The sequence below is a fragment of the Asterias amurensis genome, chromosome 9 (assembly GCF_032118995.1).
Source record: "Asterias amurensis chromosome 9, ASM3211899v1".
Taxonomy (NCBI): domain Eukaryota; kingdom Metazoa; phylum Echinodermata; class Asteroidea; order Forcipulatida; family Asteriidae; genus Asterias; species Asterias amurensis.
The window spans coordinates 20,870,100-20,896,938 of record NC_092656.1 but is presented as its reverse complement, the minus strand read 5'-3'; the positions used below and the strand labels follow the sequence as shown (position 1 = coordinate 20,896,938).

Here is a 26,839-nt window from a genome sequence, read left to right as displayed (position 1 = left end):
TAGATCGGCTCCAATTGTGTGTGTGTGAGCTCGGAACCGATGTCTGATTAACTTGGTTATTTTCAGTTCAAATAGATCGGCTCATTTGTGTGTGTGTGTGAGCTCTGGACGGGCGGCTTATGTTTTTTATTGAATTGGAACCGGGTATGTCTCAGAACCGAGCTTTTTTTCGGAACCGGAACCGAGCCCCAAATTTCTGGAACCGCCCAAGCTTATGTTGTTGGCTGTTCATGTTAAATGCAATGTGTAAAGTTTCGTAACGGCTTCAAAATTGCTGTTTTGTAAAAAAGGATTATGGTAACAAAGGTGTTCAGCCCTTGTTGCCAAGCTGCAGGGTTCAGTGGCCAGAGTGGGAATTTTTTCCCGCAAAGTCGTCCGCAATTTTGGACGGCGGGCATGTGACTTCTCAGAAATGCACAGAATAGTACCGTAAACCATGAAAGTAATAAAAGGACATCATACAAAAAAACACAAAGCAATGTTTTCAGGAGAGTCGCATAAATCTGTTTTTTGCTAAAATAATTTATTTGACATTGTTTTACTCATTCCTCAAAAACTACAGCACCTCAGCAGGTAATATTTTAAGGGAGTCTTTCTACTATCATTGTCTTTAAACCGTGTCAGTTAGTGTCAATCTTTGGATGGCTGTGTTTTGTGTCGTAAAAAAAAGTACCAAAACCCGTTAATTAATGATTTTTTTCAACTTTACCAAACCTGTAAATGCGCTGTTTGCCTTTTCTCTTAAAGGTCCGGGAATCCGTGAATGTGTAACGACATGCCCGCAAGGTTTCTACCCCGACTCTTTGACGGGCCAGTGCGTACTCTGCAGGAAAGACTGTCTTCAGTGTGTAAACGAGCCGGGGTACAAGTGCACCAGATGTAAAGCCGGTACCCTACTCGACGACGGTAATGACTGTGTGGACGAATGCAAGAGTGGGTACCACCCTGACAGTGCCACGGAGACGTGCGTCCCTTGTGATGACAACTGCGCAACATGCGCCTTCGCTCCGGGTAACTGCACCAGCTGTATTGAAACACTAACTTTAGAAGGTATGAAAACAGTTCCTTAAGTTTATCAACAAATAATTGTCAAGACTGAAACCATACTGAACTATCATGTTTCAAAAGCAACTCTGGAGGTCTGCTATACTGGAGTGTTTATGCACATGTGGGATTGATGGGCGTACTGCCATCCAGCATTGTGAAAACTTAAACTGGACTGCAGGTCTGAGGCCAGTGATTTAAGGTTTTTTTTCTTTTTCTTTGAAAATAATAAGCGTTTTTTTAAATGAATAATCATGTTCATGACATTCTGAATTTGAATTCAAGTTAGTTATTGTCATATTTATTTTGACGAATATCGACTCCAGATTTTGGACTTGAACCTGCAACTTCCTGTATTTGAAACTGTATTGCGTAAATTAAAATGTGGAATTTGTGAAATTTTTCTTCAGGTCACACTTGCGTTCCGGAATGTGACGGTTACACCCTGGTCCTGACTGACAAGTTACGCCTAGTGGGTGGATCGTCATCCCTAGAGGGACGCGTTGAGGTCCGGTACGACCAGGACAACTGGGGGACTGTTTGCGACGACCAGTGGGGGCTTGATGATGCCGATGTGGTTTGTGCTGAGCTGGGATTGGGGAGAGCTCTGAGGGCTGTTGAACATGCAGGGTAAGTTTCCATTGCAGGAGTCGTACCTTTTGGGTGTATGAAAAATCATACCATGTGTAGTTAACTGCTTATGAGGGAATGTATTATACAAGTGAACAGAACAGAATTTTCTGCAAACTTAGACAGCCAGTGATATAGGCCCCTTGCTTGCACATCACCAGACACACATTGTTGAAAGGTCCTAGTATTTTCACAACGTTTTTTAACAAAGTGACCAGGTACCAACCGCATCTCTGGGCGCAGCACTCACGAATGGACACCAGCTCTCAGAAGTGGAAGAAACGCTTCTCGGATTCAAATGTTTGGGGGTGAAAACATTTCCGAACCTCATTTTCTTCGGGTGGCCTGGTTGGCTTGTGCATAAAGTGCTCGCCTCTCACCAAGGTGACCCCGGTTCGATTCCCGGTCGGGGCCATATGTGAGTTGAGTTGTGCGTTGGTTCTCTGCTGTGCCACAAGGGTTTTCCAGACTATCCAGTTTTCCTCCGTGGTCAAAATGGGTTGATGTGGCTGGCAGCTGAATGCGCCCTTGCATGCCTGCTTCTCGAACACGTTTAAGCCGCCTCCTTCGCAATTCAGCTCTAGCTGCGAGTAAGGTGATTAGCACCCCAAATCTATTGTTATATTATTTTATACCATCAACAGATGCAGTGCTTCTCATGGAGTAAGTTTTTTTATGATTTGTGAATTAGTTGGTCCAGGTCATTTGAACTTGTCAGTGAACTAATTCTTTTGTTGTTTCCGACTCCCTCCTCGTCACAGTTTTGGCGAGGGCACCGGTTTGATAGTCTTGGATAATGTGATGTGTAACGGTGATGAAACATCTCTCCTTGCCTGCGACCATGCTGGCATTGGAGTCAATAACTGTCAGCATGATGAAGACGCAGGTAAGATCGCAATTTTACTTTTTTTTTTCTCTCTCTTTTTTTGTTTTGTTTTTGTTTTAGGTGATCAGTTTAACTTGATTTATCAAAACAATTTGGTATTTGAGAAGTAATTGTTAAAATTATTATAAGCTGCCAGTATTAGAGTGGCTCCTCCAGAGGATACAATCACAGATCAACACAGATCAGAAAACAAAATTAAACATGGCGGAAGGTAAAAACAAAAAAAAAAACACTGTAGATGAAACGTGTTTGTTTTCAGCAGTTTCTTGATAGATTCAAGTGAGTTTGATTTTCTACTGCTCCCAAGTTCATAAAATCTGCTGTAGCAGAGAAGTCTCACGAATTCTGAAAATCTACGCCACTGTAGTAGACTAAAGCAAGACAAGTTCTTAAAAGAACATAATCTACCTAGCAAGTAGATACACACAGTTATCGCAAACCAAATATACATTGATTTTTTTTTTTTTTATTTTTTTTTTACGCAAGTCGCCTAACACACAAGGCCTGAAGGCCACTTCAAGGTGTGGGCTACAATAATTTTTTCCAGAGGCCGTTGCCACCTACTCCTAGGGCTGAAACAGGGTTGCCCCTTTCACAATCCATACGGATGTAGGCTTGGGTATCTTCAATTCTAAGCCTAGCCGGTAGAGCAGAAAGCACTACCTTCCCAATGCAATGCATGTAATCCCATTTTTGGTATTGTTACTGATATTTATTTCTTTAGTTTTAATTGTGTTTATTTCCTTTTTTTCATCAGGTGTGGTTTGCTCTGGTCCGATCACCTCAAACATCTGTATCCGTCAAGAAGATTGCTCCGCAGGATTCTTCATTGCCGCCGATAACAAAATTTGCGGCAAGTGTTCCGCAAACTGCATGACCTGTGCTAGGTCAGCGGACGAGTGCACTGGCTGCCCAGAGGGGCAATTTCTCACCCAGGAGAAAGAGTGTGTTGACAAGTGCCCCGATGGTTTCTATGGTGATGTTGTTGGCAACTGCCAGGCTTGCGGGTAGGTTTGGATTTTGTTTTTGGTTTTTTTTACAATTGGTTGGAATAAAAGGATGAATGGTAACCCAGAAATGTTCAGTTGTAAAAATGGGAAGAAAACCCCAATGGGGAAATCCACACAATTAGGCAGGGACTGAAACCACAATCCACATGAAAGGCTCAGGGCACAATTTCATAGAGCTGCTAAGCACAAAGATTTGCTTAGCCTGAAATTTCTTCAGGATTACCAACCAAATTTCCATTTGTTGCACATTGCTTATTATTGGTATTCAGCTGTCGCTTACTTATCCTGAAAATCATGTGGAAATTTGGTTGGTAATTTTGTTTTTATCAAGGAAGAAATTTCATGCTAGAAGCAAATTGTTGCGCTTAGCAGCTCTGTGAAATTGGGCCCTGATCTTAATGTTGGATTCGAACTGGGGTCCACAGAGGTGGAAGGCATGGAAAGAAACCACTAAACAACCTGATCCCCTTTGTAAAAATGTTTCTTTGTAAATCTCCGAGGGCCTCATAAAATAGTATACAAATAAATAATGTTTATGTGTGCAATGGTCAGAAGATTTGCATTAGGCTGTTACATGATCAAAGATACATCGGTAGTTCAGTTCTTGTAAAATTATTCTTTGTTCAAACCCAATTTATTTAAAAATGATGTTCTATAGAATGATTATTTTGTTATCAATCTTTCCCCCCTCCAGCCCTGATTGTCAGGACTGTAGCGGCAGTGCCACTGAGTGTACAAGTTGTGCTTCACCACTGTATCTTCAGCTAGGGAAGTGTGTAGCTGTGTGTGACAGTAATATGTACGTCAAGAAAGGACCGTCTGATATTAGACTTGTGGGAGGAAATAACGTGTTTGCTGGACGGATTGAGGTCAGTTGATCCTAGACATACAATCATTATCAACAATGTTTTTTCATTTTTGTTAAATGCAAAAGAGAAAGTAGAATAACCTGTTACAAACTGCTTACCAACTAGAAGGATCTATGGTTGTACTGGCCTGATGTTTTGATCCTAGCAGAGTCTATCACCGGTTATGCTGGGGTTGGAACTTCGGGCAATTTACTACTTTTTTTTAAATGTTAATTATAATACTTATACTGATTTCAAAAGATGCCTGCGGTTTGATGTGTGTTTTATGTAGTTTGGTGAGAAGCAATTATAGTTATGGGTGTTGCCCAAGAACACAAGTGTCATGGCTGATTCTTAGACCGCTTAGCTATAACATGCAAATCTTTTGAAGGACTCTGTTTATAGAACTTCAATCTTAATTACCGGTGAAACAATTGCTTCTTTTGGTTTCTAAGATCTGTCCTCAAATAATCACTTTATCGCAGGTCATGTACAACGGTGCGTGGGGCACAGTCTGCGATGACGACTTCGACACCAACGACGGCAACGTCGTCTGCAAACAGCTCGGGATGGGCTATGCCATAGAGGCCTACCCCAACGCCCACTTCGGGGAGGGAACGGGCATAATCGCCCTGGACGAGCTCAGATGCAACGGGGACGAGTCCGACCTCATGGATTGCACCAGTCATAAGCATGGTGTAGATGAGGTAGATTGCCAGCATTATGAGGACGCCGGGGTGCAGTGTTCGGGACCAGGGTCGGCTCTTCACTGCCTTGAGGACTGTGGACAAGGGTGAGGGTGTTACAACAACTGCAGCCGATTTCACCAAATGCTAGGATTAATCCTATCACGAGTCAGGACGAGTAACCCGTCCTAACTTGGGATGGGTTCAATGCGTCCTAACGTCTTCGGATACGGAACTGAACTCGTCCTAAGTCCTAAGATTAATCCTAAGTTAGAAAGAAGTTGGTGAAATCGGCGGCTGGCCCTAAAGCCAAAGCAAAATTGTAAACATCGATGCCACTTGAAAATGTGCATTTTAAAGAAACTTAAGGTCATGTCACACGAGGCAATTTACAGTCGACCACTACCAGGCAATCCCCATGAAAGAAAGGCATTTATAGTATTTTGAGAGATTGTAAAAAACGACTCATGTGCTACTGTAGTGGTCCTGTAGCATGCACTGCAGTTGGTTGCCGCCAAGCTGCCTGTAAAAAAGTTGCCTTGTGTGACAGGGCCCTTTGAATAATGACAGAATGAAATAAACACATCACGTTGGCTAAGTGTCCATCAAGTCACCTGGTCTGTGGCCCTCTAGTGGTGGGCAATGCTAATGACCATGAGGAGTGGCCAGTAGTACCCACAGAAAGTGGAAAGTGATTGAAAGTGGGAGGTAATTCCACCGAAGTGTTTTCATAAAACAAAACCAATTTAACTAATGTGTATGCACAAACTTCCCAATCGCAGATATTATGCCACCAGTGAGAAAGTTTGCGAGCATTGCAACAGTGAATGCAAGACGTGTGCAGACAGCCCATCTCACTGTACGTCATGCACCGACCTCATGTTCCTCAGTAACGACACGTGCATCTCAAGCTGCCCCACTGGTCAGTACGGTAACTCAGCCACACACCAATGCCAACCCTGCGCTCCCGAGTGCCAGGAGTGCTTCAACGGGGTCGACGGCAGCTCGTGCAAGTCTTGCAAAAGGGGATTCTACTTGGAAGGTAAGTCAGAAACATGACCAGCGCCCCTCATTTCTTAGACCAGCAGCTGATTTCACAAAACACTAGGATTAATCCTATCTGGAGTTAGGATGAGTAACTCTTGGTAACTTAGGATGGGTTTAATGCGGCCTACGCCTATTGGATACAGAACTTTACGTGTCCGAAGTCCTTGGGTTAATCCCAAGTAGGAAGAGTTTGGTGAAATCAACAACTGGATCCCAATTTCGCTAGAGCAGCTTTGTAAGCAGAACTTAAAACATTGCTTAGAAATTTTCTGCTTCGCAAAAATAAGCAGGATACCGGTCACAAATGGTATTTTGGCTGGTAACCTAATGCTGGTAAGCATGACTTTGCAGTTTTGGGCGTTAAGCTGTTAGTTACAAAATGCACGTAAAAGAACCCAGTATACTTATTGTAAAGAGAAGGGCTGCGCCCCTGCGTTTCTGGCAGTGTCTGCCGAGTGCGCCGCAGCACCTTGTAAACCCTCACAAGGTGCTTCATAAATCAGTCTCATAATTCTTAAAGGGACACATTGCCTTGAGTTGGTCTATGAAAAGCGTTTGAAGCCATATGTTATGAAATGCAGGGTTAGAAAGATGTTTTACTGAATACTTCCTTTACTTTAAAAGTAGAATATAACGGTCCAAACAAATGTGCTATGAAAATTGCGTCCTTTTCCTTTTACTTTGCGATTTAACACGGTCGGCCATAGCGTACCGTGTTAGTTCATGACACTCATATATTGATACCTCACCATGCAATTCCTCAAATCCCATTATGCATTATATTATTATTATTAAATGGCACTGCTTTACAATTGTCTTTATGTATATTTTGTGCTTGTCCTCAGTCGGTACTGAATCCCTTCTTTCTTTCTTTCTTTCTTTCTTTTTGTCACCCCCAGGCTCGGCTTGTGTCGCTAAGTGTCACCATGGATCCATCTTAGAGAGTGTCCTTCCAGAGGCTACAGAGATCCTAGAGACCCGTCTGGCTGGAGGCTCGGAACTTGAAGGAAGAATTGAGATACGTAAAGAGGGATATTGGGGGACCGTGTGTATGGACGACTTCGATATGATTGATGGAGAGGTAAGAATCACAAATTGTATTGGCTCAGAGCTGCTTAAAGGGACATGTTGCCTTGGATCGGGCAAGTTGGTCTATGACAAGCATTTGTAACCGTTTCTTAAAAAACGATTTTGATTCCCCCAAACATGTCTAGTACTCACTGAAACTATCCATCTTCATCGTGTCCCAACTCAGATTGCCTGTCAACAACTCGGTCTGGGTAGTGTTGTAAACGTAATGAGCAGCGCAGGCTACGGAGGCGTGGCCATTGACACGCCCATCTGGATGTACAACCTGGACTGCCAGGGATGGGAGTCTTCGTTGAGTCAGTGCCGTCACCAAGAGAGAGGAACCTGCCGGTCTGGGATAACATCCGCCAATGGAGATGCAGGTAAGACGGTCATATAGGACACTCAAGAGACTTCATATGGGACTGTCATAGGACTTCATAGACTCTCAAAGGACCTCATATAGGACTCTCAAGGGATGTCATCGAGGACTCTCATAAGGGTTGTCATATAGGACTTCCAAGAGATATCATATCGGACTCTTAAGGGACGTCATATAGGACTCTCAAGGGATGTCATATAGGACTCTCAAGGGATGTCATATAGAACTTTCAAGAGAGTTCATATCGGACTCTAAGGGACGTCATATAGGACTCTTAAGGGGTGTCATATAGGACTCTCAAGGGATGTCATATAGGACTCTCAAGGGATGTCATATAGGACTCTCAAGGGATGTCATATAGAACTTTCAAGAGAGTTCATATCGGACTCTAAGGGACGTCATATAGGACTCTTAAGGGGTGTCATATAGGACTTCCAAGAGATATCATATCGGACTCTTAAGGGACGTCATATAGGACTCTCAAGGGATGTCATATAGGACTTCCAAGAGATATCATATCGGACTCTTAAGGGACGTCATATAGGACTCTCAAGGGATGTCATATAGGACTTTCAAGAGAGTTCATATCGGACTCTAAGGGACGTCATATAGGACTCTTAAGGGGTGTCATATAGGACTCTCAAGGGACGTCATATAGGACTCTCAAGTGATCCTTAAAGAGAAGTTGTAATTTCGAAAAAGTTCGGAGAACTTTAATTCCTAGGATTCACTGCAGACAAGAATGTGTAGATTCGTGGATAGAAAGTATGAATAGTGGTTTGTTGTTTTTCAACCTAGCAGAGTCTGCTTCCAAGGCTTAATGACAGGCTAAAAATAGGAAACATTTGGGGGGTTTTGTGGTACCTGTAGAGACATGTTCAGTTTGTCAAGTATTTACATAAAAAAGAACCATGTGTTTTTCGTCAACAGCTATTCGATGCGACGGCTCATCCTATCGGCGCCCTCCTAAGAACATTTGTCGTGATGTGATGAGAGGTCCATGCGAGGCAAACTCATGTAACTCGGGGGTTGTCTGCGTCAACCTGAACCATGAAACGTCTGCCTGCATGGAATGCCCAAGCGGACAAACCGGGAACGGAAAACAGTGTACATGTAAGTAATAATTGGATTTCCATTCTCCCATTTGTAGAGCATCAAATTCAAGTTCTGGGCAGATTTCATAGACTGCCTAGGCATAAAATATTGCTTAACAACTCTCTGCTAAGCAGAAATGAGCAGGATACCAATCACAAATGGTACATGTGACATGGTAGTTTGGCTGGTAACCTTTTTCTGGTAAGCATAGTTTTGTTGTGCGTGCTCATTGCTATTGTGCCCTTAAAATAGTGAAAATGTGCAATATCCCATATCCCCTTTTACCACGGAGAAAATGCCTTGGTGCCCCTTGCCCTTTTGAAAACGAAGCATACAGGCCTGGAATCTGAATGAATTTTTGTAATGCCCTGTGTGTTTTTTCCCCCTCCCTTTTCAGTGGTGGCAAATTCCCCTCCAGAGTTTGAACGAACCCCTGTAGATCGCATCTCAGTCATCGGCAGTCAGGCCAGCATGCCGTGCAGGGCGAAGGACGGAAGTGCACCCTTGGTCACCGCCAAGAACTGGTTGAAGAATGGCGAGCCCATACCTCAGGTCGATTTGGAAAACGGTCGCGTCAAAGCGCTCAACTTTGGCTCATTGTTCATCGATTCCGTACGTCGTGAAGACATGGCAAATTACACGTGCGTGATAAGAAACACGCAAGGAGAATTGAGTGCAACTGCGTTGTTGACGGTGGAAGGTAGGTTTTTCGGTTTTACTGTATGGTTGTGATGTTTAACCGGTTAACCTCTGTAAGCAAAAGGTGAAATTCAACGAAGCTAACTATTTTTCTGTGTTTTCAGCCTGACAATAATGCTTCATATATACTTGAAAACAGTCACCTACTACTTGCATCCCCCAGCAAATGTGTAAGATTGTAGGATTTGAAACTTTGCATGGTGGAAGTATAACTAAGAGAGGTTTGCGTGAAGACGATCAGAGCATACCGATCAAAATATTGAGTCGTAAACCACCGGTTCTTTTCAGAACCAACATATCTGAAAAGATTTGTTCACATTGTGTTCCCGTCAACATAGGATTTGTTTTTAGATTTTAAACCAATATAAGAAATAATAATAAAGACTTTTAAACAACTTTTGTATTCATTTCTTTCCATACAGAATCACCACAGATCATAAACAAACGTGACGCCACCGTCGCAGTCGGTGAGGATGCCACGCTTGGATGCCTCGTGATTGGTCATCCAGTCTCCGATGTGACCTGGAGCTTCAGAGGTCAAGTGGTCAGCGGTGACCGCTTCACTAGTAACAGCAACGCCGGTACCCTGGTCATTCAGGCGGTTACCATTGAGGATGAGGGAGAGTACCAGTGCTTTGCGGAGAACACGCTGGGGTCAGCGTTCACCGCGGTGAAGCTAACGGTGCAAGGTTGGTGTGGTGGTCCAAGAGATTGAAACATTTATGTCGAGTGATTGAGTTTACCGACTCTAAAATCACTGGCCTCAGGTCGGTGGTCCGGTGTTAATTTCAAATACAACTTGGCAATAGCTCATTTGAGTTCATCAATTTATGGTTTATTCTTTGATATTTAACGTTTACTTTTTAAACCTTCATCTTGTAAATACATGTATAGATTAATGATTTTAAAGTTTTGGTGATGTATTTTGTAAGTTTAAATGTACTTTTTATAACGAATTCAACCGTATGTGGTTACAAATAAAATAAACCTTACCTTTTCACTTACTGTATTTTTGAAATCTCAATCTTTGTAGAGCCGCCCAAGTTTACGATGACGCCGAAGAACTCAGAGGTCGAGCAGGGCCAAGGAGTTCTTATTCAATGCCAGGCGGAGGGTAAACCAAAACCCAGGATACACTGGAAGAAAGACGGTGGAGATCTTCCTCATATAGACAATAGGTGAGAATAAAGATTCACTCCATCCTGGTGCAGCCATCTTTATTTTTCTTCCATTAAACTCAATATAACCAAACTGACGCTAGAAGGAAAAATAGTCTGGTTCCTTTTTGTACAATGGATATTGGCATCCATTAATGTAACGGGATACAGGAAACATAACAAAGATTCCCTGGGATTCGGTTGTGGGTGTGCGTACTTCACGTTACTAGAAATTCTTCACTTTCATTGCTATCGCAGAAGTTTTCTGCAAGCGGAAAAAGGGTGATTGCAAGCACAGAATTCTGCGGCAAGCAGAACCACAAAAATGGGCACTGATGACTTTGTCAGCATCAGAGTTATAGTAAAGGACCAAGTGTAAAATTAAATGAGATATTTTGTCAAAACTGGCCGGGAAAACCTAAAACGATTTTAAGAATGGGGAGTTGAATTCTCCCATAGCATATAAACATTCTCCATTTAAAAAACATTTGAAATGGTGCCTCCCATCAGGGCTTCTGTTTTCAACTTATTAATAATTTTGTTTCCCTCTTGTGTTTTTTTTTCCGGGGTTAGATATACGATAATGCCAACTGGGGATCTACAGATTGTGAATGCCGACATGTCTGTTATGGGTGACTATTATTGCATCGCTATCAACCCTGTACAGTCAAGCTCATTAGTGGCAACGATACTCGTCAATGGTAAGTTTTTATATTTTATTTCATTTCACATTTTGTATGTTATGGCCTCATATAAGCCAAGGTTTGGGAAAAGCCCCAGAAAACGAGAGCATGGCTTTAGACCGCTTAGTTATGACACTCCCTTATATGTAATATGAGATAATTTAAATAAATAAAAATTTTCATAACAGGTCCACCAGCATTTAAAGTCAAACCAGCCAACCAAACTCTCTCATCGGGTGAGACCATTCTCCTCCAGTGTGAAGTGATCGGCACAAACAACCCCACTGTCTCCTGGGAGAAAGATGGAGAGATCATCAAGAGTGATGAGCACTATGTGATCAAAGAGGATGGTCTCCAGCTGAATTCAGTCACTACCAAGGACAGCGGGACGTATAAATGCATTGGAAGTAACAGAGAGGGAGTCGTGGAAAGCGTTGCGTATATCAATGTGGAAGGTAAGCACGGATACGAACTCTTGGTGGCGGTATACCTTGAAAAGTTTGCGCGTGGTGAGAATAGACATGACTTCATTACATTCATTTTCAGCACTGTACGATGCTTAATTGTAAAATTTTACTCTCCAAACAACACCGACAGAAACTTAATTTCTGATGTTCATGTATTGTTTTGTTTTGTTGTTAACTTTTATCTCTTGTTAAATTTCTTGTTCCAATGCAGGCGGCGAGTGTTTTAATGATAAAACATTTAATAAGAAATATCAGTAATCTTACCTTGATTGTGGTTTTGGGATGTGATAATCTTGATTTAGATATTACCATTTTATATTTATTTATGTTCTGGAAACTAAACATTGTTTTATTTATACACTCTGGTTGTCATATTATTGTTTTTGTTTTATGTTGTTTGATGTTCTTAGATATTTATTGCCATCTTGACACTTGCATTTTGGACTAATTAATTGAGTTTTGTTTTTGAGTATTTTAATAATGTAGTACTTTCTATTGTTTGTTTTGATAATTTTACAATTTTGGACATTGGTTTGTTGTGGCTAAGCTTATGGTCAAGTTCACTGGACTCGAGCTCTGATAATATCTGAGTGTATCTATCTTTGATTGTCCCACAGAGCCCGTTTACGGCAAGCAGCAGACAGTCGGCGTCATGTGGATCTTCATCGTCATCATCATTCTCCTTCTACTCATCGTTGTTGTTCTCGTTGCTTTGTTCCTGCGTCGTCGCTACCATCAGCAGGCCCTCTTCAACCATTCCAGGCTCAACCGGAGCCCCAAGAAGTCCGGCGTCGGGCTCGGGGTCAAGTTCTTGGAGCGGGGCAACGGGAGTAGTTACGTTGAAATCAAGAAGCAGAAAGAGAAGGACGAACGAGAAATGCAGATGCAAGGTATCATCGAGGACGTCGATCTAGTCTAGAGACGTTTCCTCGATGGTTCTTTAAAAAAAAAATATTTATACGATTACGTAAAAATGTGTTGTTTGAAGATGTGTGATTGGCCGGTTGCACAATGTTCTCTAATAAACCTTATGCATTGACGTCACCCACCAGCCCCCGTCTTAGAGGTAAAACGATGATGGACTATCGACACGCACAGATTTGTACAGGCGCGTGCAGGTTTGGCCAATGACTGGCCGCTTTTCACCTCCAGGTGAGGGCGCCTTACTGATATGACATCATGTGCGTAACGTCTATACAGGTCATTCGCAGTTTAGTTCACGCCCTATTCTTGTCTTTATCCATAATGCCAAAGTGACATGGTTTAAAAAGTCTCTTTAATGTTAAAGGAGGCTTAATGATGCTGCTTGAAAAAGTCGCAGCCAGGTTGCTCAATAGCAGTTGTGGCTTAATTTCCATTTTCTTGGGGCAAGGAAGTGTTGTATTTTCGGATATCAGTGAAAAGACAAGCCTGAACATTGTGCAACCGTATCCTAGCCATTCGGTCAGGATGTTAAAATCATAGTTTTATTAAAATTTTCACACTTGACAGCAAGAATATTTTACTTTGTTATCTAGCAGGGTAAACTTCTTCGGAGGTTCCTATTCCTTCGAAGAAAGGAGGATTACGTGAATTATTTTTACAACAATCTTGACATGTAAAAAGAAGAAAAAACTTTATTATTATTATTTCGTTAATGCTGCGTCAATCCGCAGCAGAATCAAAACTCAACTCTGCAAAATTTTGTTTCCTGCATAATAATTTTACTTAATCAGTGCAGCCGGGTCAAATATCAGGACAGATGTAATAAAGCCTGCAAAAGATACATTTTTGAAAATAATACGACATTGTCATGGCAATGTGTTCAATACTACTTTTGTAGATGCAATTTGTCTGCCATGTTGTCAGTGAGAAGTTTTTTTGACATTGAGAGAACTATTGTTTTGTACATACATAAGTTCCGTTTCTCTTAGTGTGTGTCAAGTGAATATATATATATTTTATTTTTTGATTTGTCTTTATTTCTTAGAAGTTCACTTGAGAAGTTTTTTTTTCCTGAAAACAAATTTGTTGTTGTTTTGTTTATTGTGTTGGTTTTGCGATTCTCTTCATTTTTGTGAGATTAAAAATCTATGTTTTTGTTTAGGTATGGTGGACACATTGCTACGGCACTTCTAAGTTTGGGTAAATTTGTTTGCATGCACCCAAACCAAGCGGTGCACTCCTGTTGTGTCCTTCATATCTTAAAAGGCGTATTGTCAAAAGATATAGTTTCCTGCAAAATCTGATTTTGTTGATATTTATGAATCTTTGTGAGCAAGCCAATGTCCGTGTCAGACTGGCATAATTAACTGAATGTGTGTGTGTGTGTTAAAGTGGAAGAGAAGGATTAAGAAACGGAACCCAAACTTCTTCCTAAAGCTTGCAAGCAGAAAATATTGCGTTACAGTTGTCTGCTAAGCAGAAATGTTCAGGATACCAGTTACAAATTGTACATGTGATATGATAGTTTGGCTGGTAACCATTGTGGTATGCATAACTAGTTTGTGCTTATTAATTTTGGTTTTACCCTTACACCGATGTGTGTAAGTACTGTATGCTAAGTGCTTTCCCGAGTCTTGTGAAAAAAATCACCGGGTTTTTTACTCGGGGTGGGATTCGAACCCACGACCCTTGCTCGAAATTGGGCCCAGATCTTATCACACTTACTGATCTCTACATCATCAGTGCAGTGGTGAAACTAAAATAACACCCAGTTGGTGTTTCAACCGTTAGGGTCAATGTAACCAGACTGGCTGGATTGATAACAGTTCGGCCCCTTTTGTATACAGGGTACCAGACCAAAGATGTTGAAAATTTGTTTAAAATGTCTTCTCCGGAAAATTTTTGAGAAGCACGTCATGTGGGGTTAATTTGTGCACAATATGGGTTTACTATATTGTGACATGTGATGCTTGTTCGCTCGAATCAAATACTACCATACTGCGCTGTGTGTGTGGGTTAAATGAAAAAGAAAAAAAGTTATAATAATTTATTGCAACTGCAAATATATTTATAAATGGAGAGCAGTTCGTTGTAGGTAATAAAATAAATTTAAATATAAAGTTCTTAATTGCACGAAAAATTATAAAAAATCACATAAATAAAAGAAATGAAATGTAATGTTGTGTGTCAGGGGGAAGGAAGAGGATGGTAACAATTTCAATGCAAAATTTATGTAAATTTAAAAAAAGAAGAGAGAAAACAATCGAAATGTTTGTATTTATTGAAATGTCATGCTTATAATGTGTTTCAATCTGAATGGTGATTGTGTACAGATTTCCAAAGAGTTATATTAAGGATAGAGTACGTACACTTATAGCTCTCTGAATTTTGTGCGACAGTCTGGAGATTTGATTTTTGATTCTTTGAGCCTTGCTTTAATCAGAGCCATATATTGAGAGAGTTGTGACAACCTGCGATTAGAAGCCATTTTGTGTCCGCCCTAATAGTATAAATTTGCGATACAGTGTGACCTTTTGAGTTGTGATACATTTGGATCATAAATGGCATCCAGTAAGTGAGCGAAGAAAACGGTGGATTTTACAAAGAGTTAAGACTCGTCTTATCTTGAGTTAGGACAAATTACTAAGGAGAATTGGTGAACAGGGTTTCCTCTGGTAGTGGAGTGAAACAGGTTAGACGACGACTCGTCCTAACTTAGGACTTAAAGGCAGTGGACACTATTGGTAATTACTCAAAATAATTAAAATCATAAAACCTTACTTCGTAACGAGTAATGGGGAGAGGTTGATGGTTTAAAACATCGTGAGAAGCGGCTTCCTTCTGAAGTAACATAGTTTTCGAGAAAGAAGTAATTTTCCTCGAATTTGATTTTGAGACCTCGTATTTAGAATTTGAGGTCTCAGTCGAAATCAAGCATCCAAAAGCACACAACTTCGTGTGACAAGGGTGTTTTTTCTTTCATTATTATCTCGCAACTTCGATGACCGATTGAGCTCGAATTTTCACAGGTTTGTTATTTCATGCATATGATGAGATACAGCAAGTGAGAAGACTGGTCTTTGACAATTAACAAGGGTGTCCACTGTCTTTAAATCCTTACATTTTTTAAAAGAGAGTCAAATGACTATAGTCACAGGACTAGTCCTAAGTTGGGACTATGTGTGAAATCAACTGTTGGTTCCTGTCTGTGCATCTCTCTCAATATACAACTCTGGCTTTAATTATTGTGTCGACCTCTGCAGCTGTTTCTTCTACTACTACTACTTCACTCTAGAAAAAGAGTCTAAAATTATATTTGTGTGATACTGTTAGATTTACTTCAACTTATAATCAGTGTCTATTATAGGTATGCAAGCTTGACTATCATTGGTAGATAGTTCATTGTCCGCCAGTTGGTCAAAACTGTTTTATGTAACCCACTCGTACACAACGAGTATGCAAATAACCAAAGCCTTTTTTTTTTCTAGCAACTGGAGCCCAAAGCCAATAAGCAGACAAATTGCTTAACAAAACTATTGTCTTGTTAGCTGGGAATCAGGGAAAAAGGCAGTTGAAATGGGAAAATAACAATTTATTTTCTTTTTAAATTGAAAGCAGTTCTCAAGGGAGTTGGTATACTATTTCCAATTTGTATGGACTTTCTAGTTTAAAGTATTAATAATCTAGCAGTTTCTTATGTATTGATAATATTAATGGCGGCTCTTATTACCTCGATTCCAAACAACTTGACGATCACTGCAGCTTCAAATGTTGTTACTCATGCTTGTCACTACAGGGTCATTTTAATCACAGCTTCCATTGGTTTACAGCCTGTGCAGCCAAGTGTTTAGAGCACATGTTTAAATCATTCACAAGAACGATCTTTATTGCACAGGTACTAGTCTTGGTGCAAGACGTTTCTCGTTTCCCTTTCACGCACACCGCGGCCAATTCACCGACAGCGCGCGCACCGACTCACCTGACTTATAGTCCACTCACCGCCACTCTCCGGGGCGCACCGCTGCTTACTCGCTGACAGTTAGTTTTGCGCATGTGCGAAGTTGTTGACGAGCGCTCTCTTGAGTCAAAATCGTTAACAAAACATAGCCTTTGAACCGTTGAAAACGATCTGGGGTCATCGCGATTTTTGACCAATTAAAAGCCAAGATGGAAAACTAAACATGAATATGCAATGAAGTTAGTTGCGATGGTCGGATTTTGAGTCGAATTGATCCTTCAAAATCTACGTAATGTGAATTTTTTTGTTGAGAAATAGACCTCACACGTAAGAAATATATAACAACGTTTTACACTCAAAATTGAGAGAGCAAACCCTTTGAAAACAATTCCCTGGTTATTTTTGTAACACATGACGACGTTCTGGTGAAGCATTTTTATCAAGAGTAATGTACACAAGCATTGGGCAATTGTCGCTTTTTGTGACGTGTGCAAACTGTAATAAACATTGTGCATTGTATGCGTTTGTTTAGTTTGTATGTGAAACATGTGGGCCGCGTCAGAAAAACGTTGGTGGAATCCCACTGATTTTAATTAATCCAGAGGGTTTGCTGCTATTTAAACGGAATAATTTGATAGAATAATAATTTTCCTCTACAACAAACATTGTTTTAATATCAGTGAAATTCAATTTTACTCACAAACGCCAACAAAACTCATCGTTAAAGTCATAGAAACATGCACAAAACAGCAATGGGGTCACTGCTGTGAATAATTTATCTAATGTTGGACTTTCTGAAAATCTCGCGCATGCGCAAAACTATTTGGCACTCGATTGTAGAGCTCTGAACAGCGGTGGGCGGTGAGTGGGGAGTCGGTGTGCGCGCGCTGTCGGTGAATTGGCCGCGGTGTGCGTGAAAGGGAAACGAGAAACGTCTTGCACCAAGACTACACAGGTACCAATACAAATCTGCCCTTTGGGTCGTAGACACATTTGTTATGAAGTGTCAAGGTTGTTAGTGTTATGACCGGGTCAACACACACCCAGATGACTTATGCTATATGAAGGAAAAATATGTCTTGAACCATTGTTTAATATTTCTTAAATTATAGTTATTGCATCGTCAGCAACATCACAAATGTGTTCACAGGTTGGTTTTTTATGCATATGTGGGGATACACTAAGTGAGAATACTGGTCTTTGATAATTACCAAACGTGTCAATTGAACCACCAGGGCTTCAATGCTCTAAATCACTTCACCACGTAACTATAGGGGAGAGTTCCTCTCTCAAACTCACTTTCGTCGAAACCGTATCTTTAATTTCAAGATGTTATGTATATATATTTAGTCGGGTTGACTTTGATCCGGCACACTGGACACTTTAAAAACGCTGTTCGTTCATTTTGTAAATACGTTTCATAAAAGTCATTTCAGAGCTATATATTTATATGATCTTTCTCATAAAATAATTCATTTAGTTGCTTGAATTACCTACTTATAAAATAGATGCATTTCTAAGGAACCAATTACAACATGACATGTTGTTTAAATAGACAAATTGGATAAAAACTTAATTCGATGTTCTTTAAAATTTTTGTTTAATTTTGTCTTTTACATTAACAGTAAAGTCATTGTTGTATGTCTGGAAACAAACACATATACATGTACAGTAGTATTTGTGTGAGACACCTCGCTACTTTATTTATCGGAGTTGTTTATTAAATGTTAAGTAGTCAAATCCAAATTCTTTACTGAAATCATCAACATGAGTTTATTTGAATGGTCTTCCGTTCTGTAAATAAATAACGCAACAATTTCAATGCAAATTCAAAAGTAGATTAGAGAAAAAAAATAATACGTAGTGTAGCACCGTAGCCTAGCTCTGCTGTATATTATATTCATCGCAGGTAGAACTTATAGCTGTTAATATTTTGCTTTCCTGATGTGTGGTTTTTCGTTTATTCAGTTCATGTTTCAGGCTTGTAAATAATATAGATACAAATTTATAATGTGCGGTTGCGTGTTTTGCCCGTGTACGACTCTTTTAGACAGGCCAAAATGATCAAAGGTTTTCCCGGCTTTTTTTTCGAAAGAAGCAGCCAATTTTACTTTCATTGCTTCTGCGATATTTACACTTGTCATTCAATTTCACCTTGAGGCATGTGAATTTGTTATGTAGCATTGTTCTCAAATAAACTAACACAACTAGGCACTCACTAGCCATGCGAAATCGGACTTCATTTCAGCCAAGAAGCATAACCTAACCAGAGAGATGTTGGTCATGCTAAACCAGATGAATTTAGCTTTAAATTGTGTATGCAAGTTCGCACCAAAACAAGGCTCAATGAAATCTACTCTTGGTATAAGGGGGCTCATCACAAGAAGAAACACTAGCTGGTGCAAAATGAATTCAATTCAATTCAATTCAAATCATCTTTAAGGGTCCTACCCATGGAGGAAAATTACGTTGCATCATGCGATACACTGAAAATATATGAGGGATAACCAATTCTGTTCATGTGAAATCAAAGGTTAATCCAGCCTTTTTAAACGCATAGGCCCTAACGCATGTTTTTTGTAAAATTGAATGACTGTTTTTGAGGAGCTTTCAGTTTCGCGCCAAATTGAATGCCTTTTCAATTGATCGACTCTCTGTGCAAAGAAATAGCGGGAAAACTTATGAACATTCACTGCACAGGCCTATTTGGACATGTGTACTATTCTCATATATTAAAATGTTGTACAAATAATAATATCATGTTGCCGTGCTTGTATACAGCGACAACTCAATTTCGACATTTATTTTGGTTTCAAACTGTTTTGTTGTGAAAACTGTCATTGCAAATGATTGAGAAAATAAACATGTAAATATTACGCCAATGAGTGTAGACTTTCTGAATTGAATTATTACCATAAGGGCATATATAGAGAGTACACGCATACTCAATACGTAGGCCTGGTATTCTGGGAAAGGCTGTATAAATATAATAAACCAGCCAAAGGTACGTGTAGATACCAATAACGGAGTATTTTTGTGGTTCTGCACAGTGGTCTTGCCATCAAACACTAGATTGGCTTTACAACAAATAAGGATGGTCGTGAAATGGATCCTGTGGTCGACCTATCGTCTTAAAGGCAGTGGACACTATTGGTAATTACTCGAAATAATTATTAGCATAAAACCTTTCTTGGTAACGAGTAATGGGGAGAAGCTGATAGTATAAAACATTGTGAGAAACGGCTTCCAGAAGACACTCCAGCACATGCCGCCCTCAAGCTGAGCGTCACGCTCGAGGGGGACTACGTCCTGGCCCTGCCTGGAACAGACCCAGAGGGCGACCGCGCAACACCTGGTTGCGCCAGCTAGAAGTCGACCACCACTCACCGGCACAGCAGCTGTGGCCGTCTGCAAGCAATCGTCTGGTGTGGGCGGCTCTACGTCCCCCTTGATGGTCCACAGAGAATATATCTCCTATAGGTTTTATATAATACGGACGCTAGTCCTATATATACTCGAGATAAGACTAGTTGACAAACATTCCAACGGTCGTAGGTTCGATTGGGTCAAGGGCAAAAGCAAAATAATAAATGAGCTATGGTTAAAGGCAGTGCCAGTGGACACTATTGGTAATTACTCAAAGTAATTATTAGCATAAAACCTTACTTGGTAACAAGTATTAAATGGGGGAGAGGTTGATAGTATACAACATTGTGAGAAACGGCTCCCTCGGAAGTGACGTGGTTTTCGAGAAGGACGATTTTCCACGAATTTGATTTCGAGACCTCAGATTTTTATCGTTATCGTTCTCGTTCTCGTTATCGGGGCCTTTAGAGGTCAATAAATTGTGCGCACGTTATAGTCCAGTTGGGCTGTTTTGCGCATAACTTTTACAGATCAAGTTTATGGTATACAATTTTGGGCGCAGTTTGGGCGTACAGATTGCGGAGGCAATGCCTGTTTTATAAGCTGCTGGCTGGATTGGGTATTGAAGAGAACAATAAATTCCTGCACGAGAGCTTTTCCACCATTTTCCAGAGTAAATTCTGAGTGTTATTTAGCGATTCTGAGCCTACGAGGAGACACCATTGCAGTGAAACGTAAGTGTTGATGTGATTTCGGAGGAAGGCATATTTTGTGCGGGCACTTTTGTGGCATTTTTTAATCAGCTTTAAGTTGATGCAAGGTTGTCACGTCTCACCCTTGTTTAAAGCTTTTCGGGGTCATTAAAGGGGTACAATACGAAAATGTTGGGAGCATTCAACAGAGTTCGATGTATCTTTTTGAGAAACATCACTTCGAAGTAATATTGTTAGTGTTTGTTCACAAAATAAAACGTGTATAGTTAATGTTACAAAATTAGAATAAATATGTTATAACACTCCACCCCACTGTTTGTAAAAAAAAAAAATAAGTGGCTTTAATTTTCCCGAATTTTTTTTCAGGAAACCAGTACTCGGTCCACTCGGTATAGTTTTATGAATGACTTAACTAATCTGTCTAAAGTTAACTCCCGTCACACAGAATTGCTCACTTTTCATCACCTAAAACCTAGGACGGATGCTTATTAATTTTCTACCATTGTTCGCTTTCCTAAAATGTTCTCAGAGCTCACTTTGGATACCAGGAATGTTTTGATTTTGGAGGGGTACAAGTCCTTTCGTATGAAGCTGAGGGGGAATTTTTAGTATGTTAAAAGTGCTAGTGGTTTTCATTGTCTAAGGGGTCTTTGTGCTTTTTGGGTGGTGTTTGGGGAGGCTCTCTGCTATCATTGTCCTCGGTTTTCCTTTTACTGTGCGAACCAACACGGTCGGCCATTTATGGGAGTCAAAAATTTGACTTCCATAAATGGCCGACCGTGTTAGTCGACGAAGTAAAAAGGAAAACCGTGCAATTTCGAGGCATGTTTGTGTGGATTTTTGTATTCTACTTTTACAACATCTTTCCAACCATATGCATTTTATAAAAAACGGTTTCAAACGCTTTTCAAAGACCAACTCGACCGATCCAAGGCAACATGTTTTATAGCCTTGCTCAAGGCAGTCGCATTATTCGCTCCGAAAAGACGCAGCTGTAAACCTACCCGCCGTATACCATGTGCATGGTGTGTGCGATCACACCGAATGACCCACCCGTATACACACTGTCACATCGCACGAATACTGTTCACACGAGTCATCGCATTCGTACACGTGTCGGCCTGACGGCCTCCGCATGCGGATAGTGTACGGGGGCATCGTGGTGTGCGATGTTACGCACAGTGAATACGGGTGGGTTTTACGCACAGTGAATACGGGTGGGTTTTTACACAGCGGCGGTCTTTTTTCGGAGTGAATAATTCGACAGCCTTGAGCAAGGCTACGTGTTTTAAGGAAATGTGTGCAAGTAGTGCCTACTCTGTCGTTACTCTATGAACGTATAAAGCACCACCGCATATCACATTATGTAACTCGCGCAGCATCACCCTGCTTGAACACACCTCGGTCCAGCCGTCGATTTCTCAAAAACTCTTCTTAACTTTAAAAGACTAATCTTAGGACTTAGGACGAGTCCCAACCCTGCACTGTAGCATGCAGACCTTAAGATTAATCCTAAGTTAGGACGAGTTACTCGTCCTAACTCGAGTTACTCGTCCTAACTCGAGTTACTCGTCCTAACTCGAGTTACTCGTCCTAACTCGAGATAAGACGAGTCCTAACTCGAGATAAGACGAGTCCTAACTCGAGATAAGACGAGTCCTAACTCGAGATAAGACGAGTGCTAACTCGAGATAAGACGAGTCCTAACTCTTTGTGAAATCGACCCCTGGTGGCACAACTAACGAACGAACGAAATGCTAAAACTGTTTTGTACATTTTCCATTTTGTTATCCGCCTGTCCCTTGTTACTTACAGCAAATTTAAGTTGTTGTAACCGTCCGATGATTTAAGTTTATCCTATATAAACGTATAAGATATATAAAATAAAACGAGAATAATTTCAAAAGGTGGTCGCGTTTTTAAGACATCGACGAAAATCCAGAGCGGTTTGACGCCCCAGCACAGCAAGAACAATCCCTAATTAGGAATACACATGCAATCTGATCATTTTCTTATTTTTGGGAGTATAAAGTTGTATCTGTCCGTTTTGTTTTTCTTTGATTAAATGCTGCAGACATTTGGCATACTACTTTCTGAAAACAATAAAACATGGCAGTGCAAGACAATTATGAAAATGACAAACAACAAAATAAAATTCTACGATAGACTCATACAGTAAGCCATGCGAGTTGTTTGCGTTGTTAATATTTGTAATATTGCTGTAATTTTAATAAATGACAATAAAAACCTTCCTGACTATCTGTATAATAACGGTGGAGTAATGACTAATTCGACGATACAAACTACAACTTAAAGCCATTGGACCCTTTCGGTAAGCAGTATTGTCCTAGGCATAATGCAGTTGTGTCCGCCCGGACACATTTGCATATGCAAATTGTGTCCGCCTCCGTGCAAAACCGTCCTTGCAGTAAATAAATGCCCTTGGTCGACGGAACACGTTCGCTATTTCTTTTTACAAGTGCATGTAATGAATGACATGGGAAATGTTCGGCCGTTGGGTATTCGCTGCAATCATAAAATACGTGAAAATTCATGCTGTATTCACGTATAGGTTCAGTGCATGCGCGGGACTCTCGCTTTAACGCGCCAACATACAATGTACAGTCATGTACAAGTCCGCCGGACGGTTTTTGCATAGCCTCGGACACGATTGCATATGCAAAAGTGTCCGGAGCGGACAGTATTGCATGGTGGACACAATTGCAATGATCTGACACCGGTTCTGCACAGTTACCCTTGCGGGTAAGTCAGGGGACTAGTCTATGACCTCTCTATGACCTGTCCTTACTCGATGTTTTACCATGGCCACGACAAGGGTACCGCAGGAGCAAACGCTTCCACGGCACGATACAGGGGTGACATACAATAGAAGTAAACTGAGACCTTGATTGGCAAACAGTCCAGGCAACAGCACTGGAATTTTAAATTGTTACCGTTCATGTAATTTCAGATGTCCGAAAGTTGCAAAACAGTTGCCATTCTCGGCGCAGGAGTCACCGGCCTAACAGCGATCAAATGCTCCCTTGACGAAGGCCTTCAACCAACTTGCTTCGAGAGATTTGATTCCATCGGAGGACTGTGGACCTATCGAGATACTGATGCCGAGTACCAGTCAGCTTCCGTCTACAAGACGACAGTCACCAATACCAGCAAAGAAACTTGTGCATTCAGCGATTTCCCGTTCCCAAAAGAATGGCCGAATTATATGCACCATTCCTACATGAATAAGTACCTCAACATGTACGCTGATGAGTTTGGCCTGAAGAAATGCATCCGTCTGTCGACCAGCGTGACACGACTTGAACAGGCTCCTGACTACGACATCAGTGGGCGGTGGGTGGTCACCACCAAACACAAGAATGAGATGGAGACTAGCCAAGAGTTTGATGCCGTCATGATTTGTACTGGGATGTTCAACAATCCGTTCACTCCAGATGTTCCGGGTATGGACGAGTTCCAGGGGAAGATTTCACACACTAATGGTTATAGGACCGCGACGGAGTTTGAAGGCAAACGAGGTGTCGTCGTGGGTATTGGTAATTCAGCAGGTGATGCTGCTGCAGAAACAAGCCGTGTAGCTTCACAGGTGAGTCAGGACGCCATACAAAGAAAAAGTAAGGTCAAAGATTGGGAAAGATCCAAACATGACCATAAAAAAGTAACTTGGTGAGAAGCTTTACACCTGCTGTTGACAGTATAAACTGTTTTGTGAAAGATTCCCTTCCAAATGATGTGGTTCGAAAAAAATCAACAATTTTTTTTTAAATTTCTCATTTCTTTAGGTTTTCTTGAGCGCAAGACATGGGATGTGGTTAGCATCTCGTCGTGGACCCAAGGGGTATCCAATTGAGTTAGCGATTATGCGAAGACGCTTCCTCCGTCCTTTGAGCATGGTCATGAGATCCTTGGAGAAATCGTTCGAGGAGCGATACGAGATGGTTCAAAAGCCTTTGAAACCCTCCTTCGGAATCTTGGCCAGTGAGTTACTGCTGAATGAAGACATACCAGGCTGTATCTTGAACGGTTCTGTAGTCGTCAAAGGGGACCTGGCGAGGTTTACCAAAACAGGGGTAGAATTTGTAGACGGTTCGCGCGAGGACATCATCGATTTCGTCATCTTTGCTACCGGGTATCGCTTCGATTTCCCGTTCAAGACCGACTGCCCTGCACTACAGGTCCTGGATCAACACGTCCCCTTGTACAAGCTCGTCTTCCCCCTGGGCCTGAAGCACAACACGCTCTCAGTCAACGGCCACATCAAACCCCTCGGCGCGGTTGGTCCATGCGCCGAACTGCAGGCTCGCTGGGCGGCGAGGGTCTTTAAAGGGTTAGCAAAGCTCCCTTCACAGTCAGAACTTGCAGCAGAAGTCAAAATGGCGGATGAAGAAATGGCGGCAAACTTCGCTAATCATCATCGTCATGTCTTCTCGTTACTGTACATGGAAAATATTGCGACTGAAATTGGCGCCAGACCAAATTTCTTGAAGATGTTTTTCACAGATCCAGAGATGAGCCTTCGATGTGTTTTCGGTCCGGCCGTATCGTTCCACTACCGACTGGTTGGCCCTGGAAAGTGGGCCGGTGCACGGGACGCAATCGCTACTGTTTGGGACAGGGTGCGTGAGCCGATGAAGACTAGAAAACCTACCAATCAAACCACTAAAAATGGTTCCCAAACGCTCTTCGTCTGTTTGGGTATAGCTGTGCTGGTAGCTGTAGTAGGCGTGCTTATGGTATGCAACTAACAAGCTTTTAGGCTCTTTGCGAATCCATGGCTTCGGATTCAGGCTCCGTTCTCTCGTCTCAAGCGCAAAGTTGTGAACAACCGCAGGGCCAAGCTAGCCTGAGCCGAACCTGCAGCCGAAGTCGTGGTTTCGAAAAGGGCCCGTTGACAACTAAGGTTCAGACTAGGTATTTGGTACAGGCTGTCGGTCCATTTGAAATTGGGTAATTTAGCCATTTTGAGAGTTAAATTTGAATAATGTCTGGTACAACGATTTGCCTTTATAAAATGCTAAATTTTTCTCCTGAAGACGAGCAGAGTGTTATGTTCGAAACGTCGAGACCCAACCGGCTCTTTCAGAGCCAACACTCACCCTAAGAAATTTATTAATCTGCATAAATACTGCTGCTTTTTTTTTTTTTTTTTTTTTTTGCGAGTCATGTTGGTGTGGTTGATATTAAATTTTTAAACCTTATAATAATTGTAAGAATGAGTAAAATAAATAAATCGAAAGGGCAAGGAGTGTGGTATATAATCAAAGTGTGTTTTCCGCCCCCTTGACTTTAGGGAAATCAATCATTCTTGGCTAGATCAGTTTGTAGACATCACAAGTAACTCATACAGGGTGAACATGGGGTATATTTATGATTGCAGCGAATACCCAACGGCCGAACATTTCCCTGGTCATTCATGACATGCACCCTTATAAACTCAAATAAACTAACACAACTAGGCACTCACTAGCCATGCGAAATCGGACTTCATTTCAGCCAAGAAGCATAACCTAACCAGAGAGATGTTGGTCATGCTAAACTGAAGTGACGTAGTTTTCGAGAAAGAAGTAATTTTCCACGAATTTGATTTCGAGACCTCAAGTTTAGAATTTGAGGTCTCGAGATCAAGCATCTGAAAGCACACAACTTCGTGTGACAAGGGTGTTTTCTTCTTTCGTAGTTATCTTGCAACTTCGACGACCAATCGAGCTCAAATTTTCACAGGTTTGTTATTTTATGCATATGTCGAGATACACCAAGTGAGAAGACTGGTCTTTGACAATTACCAATAGTGTCCACTGCCAGCTGATTTCACGACACTCTAGGATTACTAATCCTATCTCGAGTTAGGACGAGTAACCCTCCTTTAACTAACTTGGGATAGGTTCACTTCGTCCTACGTATTTGGATACGGAACTGAACCCGTCCTACATAAGTCCTAAGATTAATCCTAAGTAAGAAAGAGAGTTTGGTAAAATCGACGGCAGGGTGGATTTCACAATAACAACTAGACTTAAGTTTTTGTCATAACAAAAACAAGGTGTTCGGTTTCCGGGAGTACAAAAGTAAAAGCCTGGTGTAAAAAATAAATATTGCACTTTGCTTTGTTCTCAAGATTTGTAATAAAATAATGATCAAAATTGCAAAAATTGTCAAAA

The 26,839-nt window shown here is 41.2% G+C and overlaps 2 protein-coding genes across 4 annotated transcripts in view; both read left to right on the top strand.

Annotated features, from left to right (window-relative positions):
• LOC139941321 (scavenger receptor cysteine-rich type 1 protein M130-like) overlaps positions 1-19,466 on the top strand; it is a 77,231-nt gene extending 57,765 nt beyond the window's left edge. For all 3 annotated transcript variants that reach the window (XM_071937753.1, XM_071937752.1, XM_071937754.1), the window contains 16 exons: positions 748-1,050; positions 1,455-1,674; positions 2,436-2,560; positions 3,318-3,567; positions 4,265-4,439; positions 4,904-5,211; positions 5,887-6,146; positions 7,051-7,232; positions 7,407-7,602; positions 8,532-8,714; positions 9,094-9,396; positions 9,818-10,084; positions 10,429-10,573; positions 11,126-11,253; positions 11,424-11,690; positions 12,320-19,466. In XM_071937753.1, coding sequence (XP_071793854.1) covers positions 748-1,050; positions 1,455-1,674; positions 2,436-2,560; positions 3,318-3,567; positions 4,265-4,439; positions 4,904-5,211; positions 5,887-6,146; positions 7,051-7,232; positions 7,407-7,602; positions 8,532-8,714; positions 9,094-9,396; positions 9,818-10,084; positions 10,429-10,573; positions 11,126-11,253; positions 11,424-11,690; positions 12,320-12,621 — 3,614 coding nt within the window. In that variant the 3' untranslated portion in view covers positions 12,622-19,466. The remainder of the gene's footprint in view (positions 1-747; positions 1,051-1,454; positions 1,675-2,435; positions 2,561-3,317; positions 3,568-4,264; positions 4,440-4,903; positions 5,212-5,886; positions 6,147-7,050; positions 7,233-7,406; positions 7,603-8,531; positions 8,715-9,093; positions 9,397-9,817; positions 10,085-10,428; positions 10,574-11,125; positions 11,254-11,423; positions 11,691-12,319) is intronic.
• Positions 19,467-20,545: 1,079 nt separating this feature from the next.
• Positions 20,546-26,839, top strand: LOC139942307 (flavin-containing monooxygenase 5-like). Its single transcript, XM_071939127.1, has 3 exons — positions 20,546-20,684; positions 23,635-24,270; positions 24,467-26,839. The coding sequence occupies exons 2-3, from the start codon at positions 23,635-23,637 to the stop codon at positions 25,427-25,429; spliced, it is 1,599 nt and encodes a 532-aa protein (XP_071795228.1). The 5' UTR covers positions 20,546-20,684; the 3' UTR covers positions 25,430-26,839.

Excerpts from the sequence above, each read along its gene's own strand:
- LOC139942307 (XM_071939127.1), top strand. The coding sequence starts at position 23,635 with ATGTCCGAAAGTTGCAAAACAGTTGCCATTCTCGGCGCAGGAGTCACC. Across the intron at positions 24,271-24,466 it reads CAAGCCGTGTAGCTTCACAG|GTTTTCTTGAGCGCAAGACA; the intron begins GTGAGTCAGGAC and ends TCATTTCTTTAG.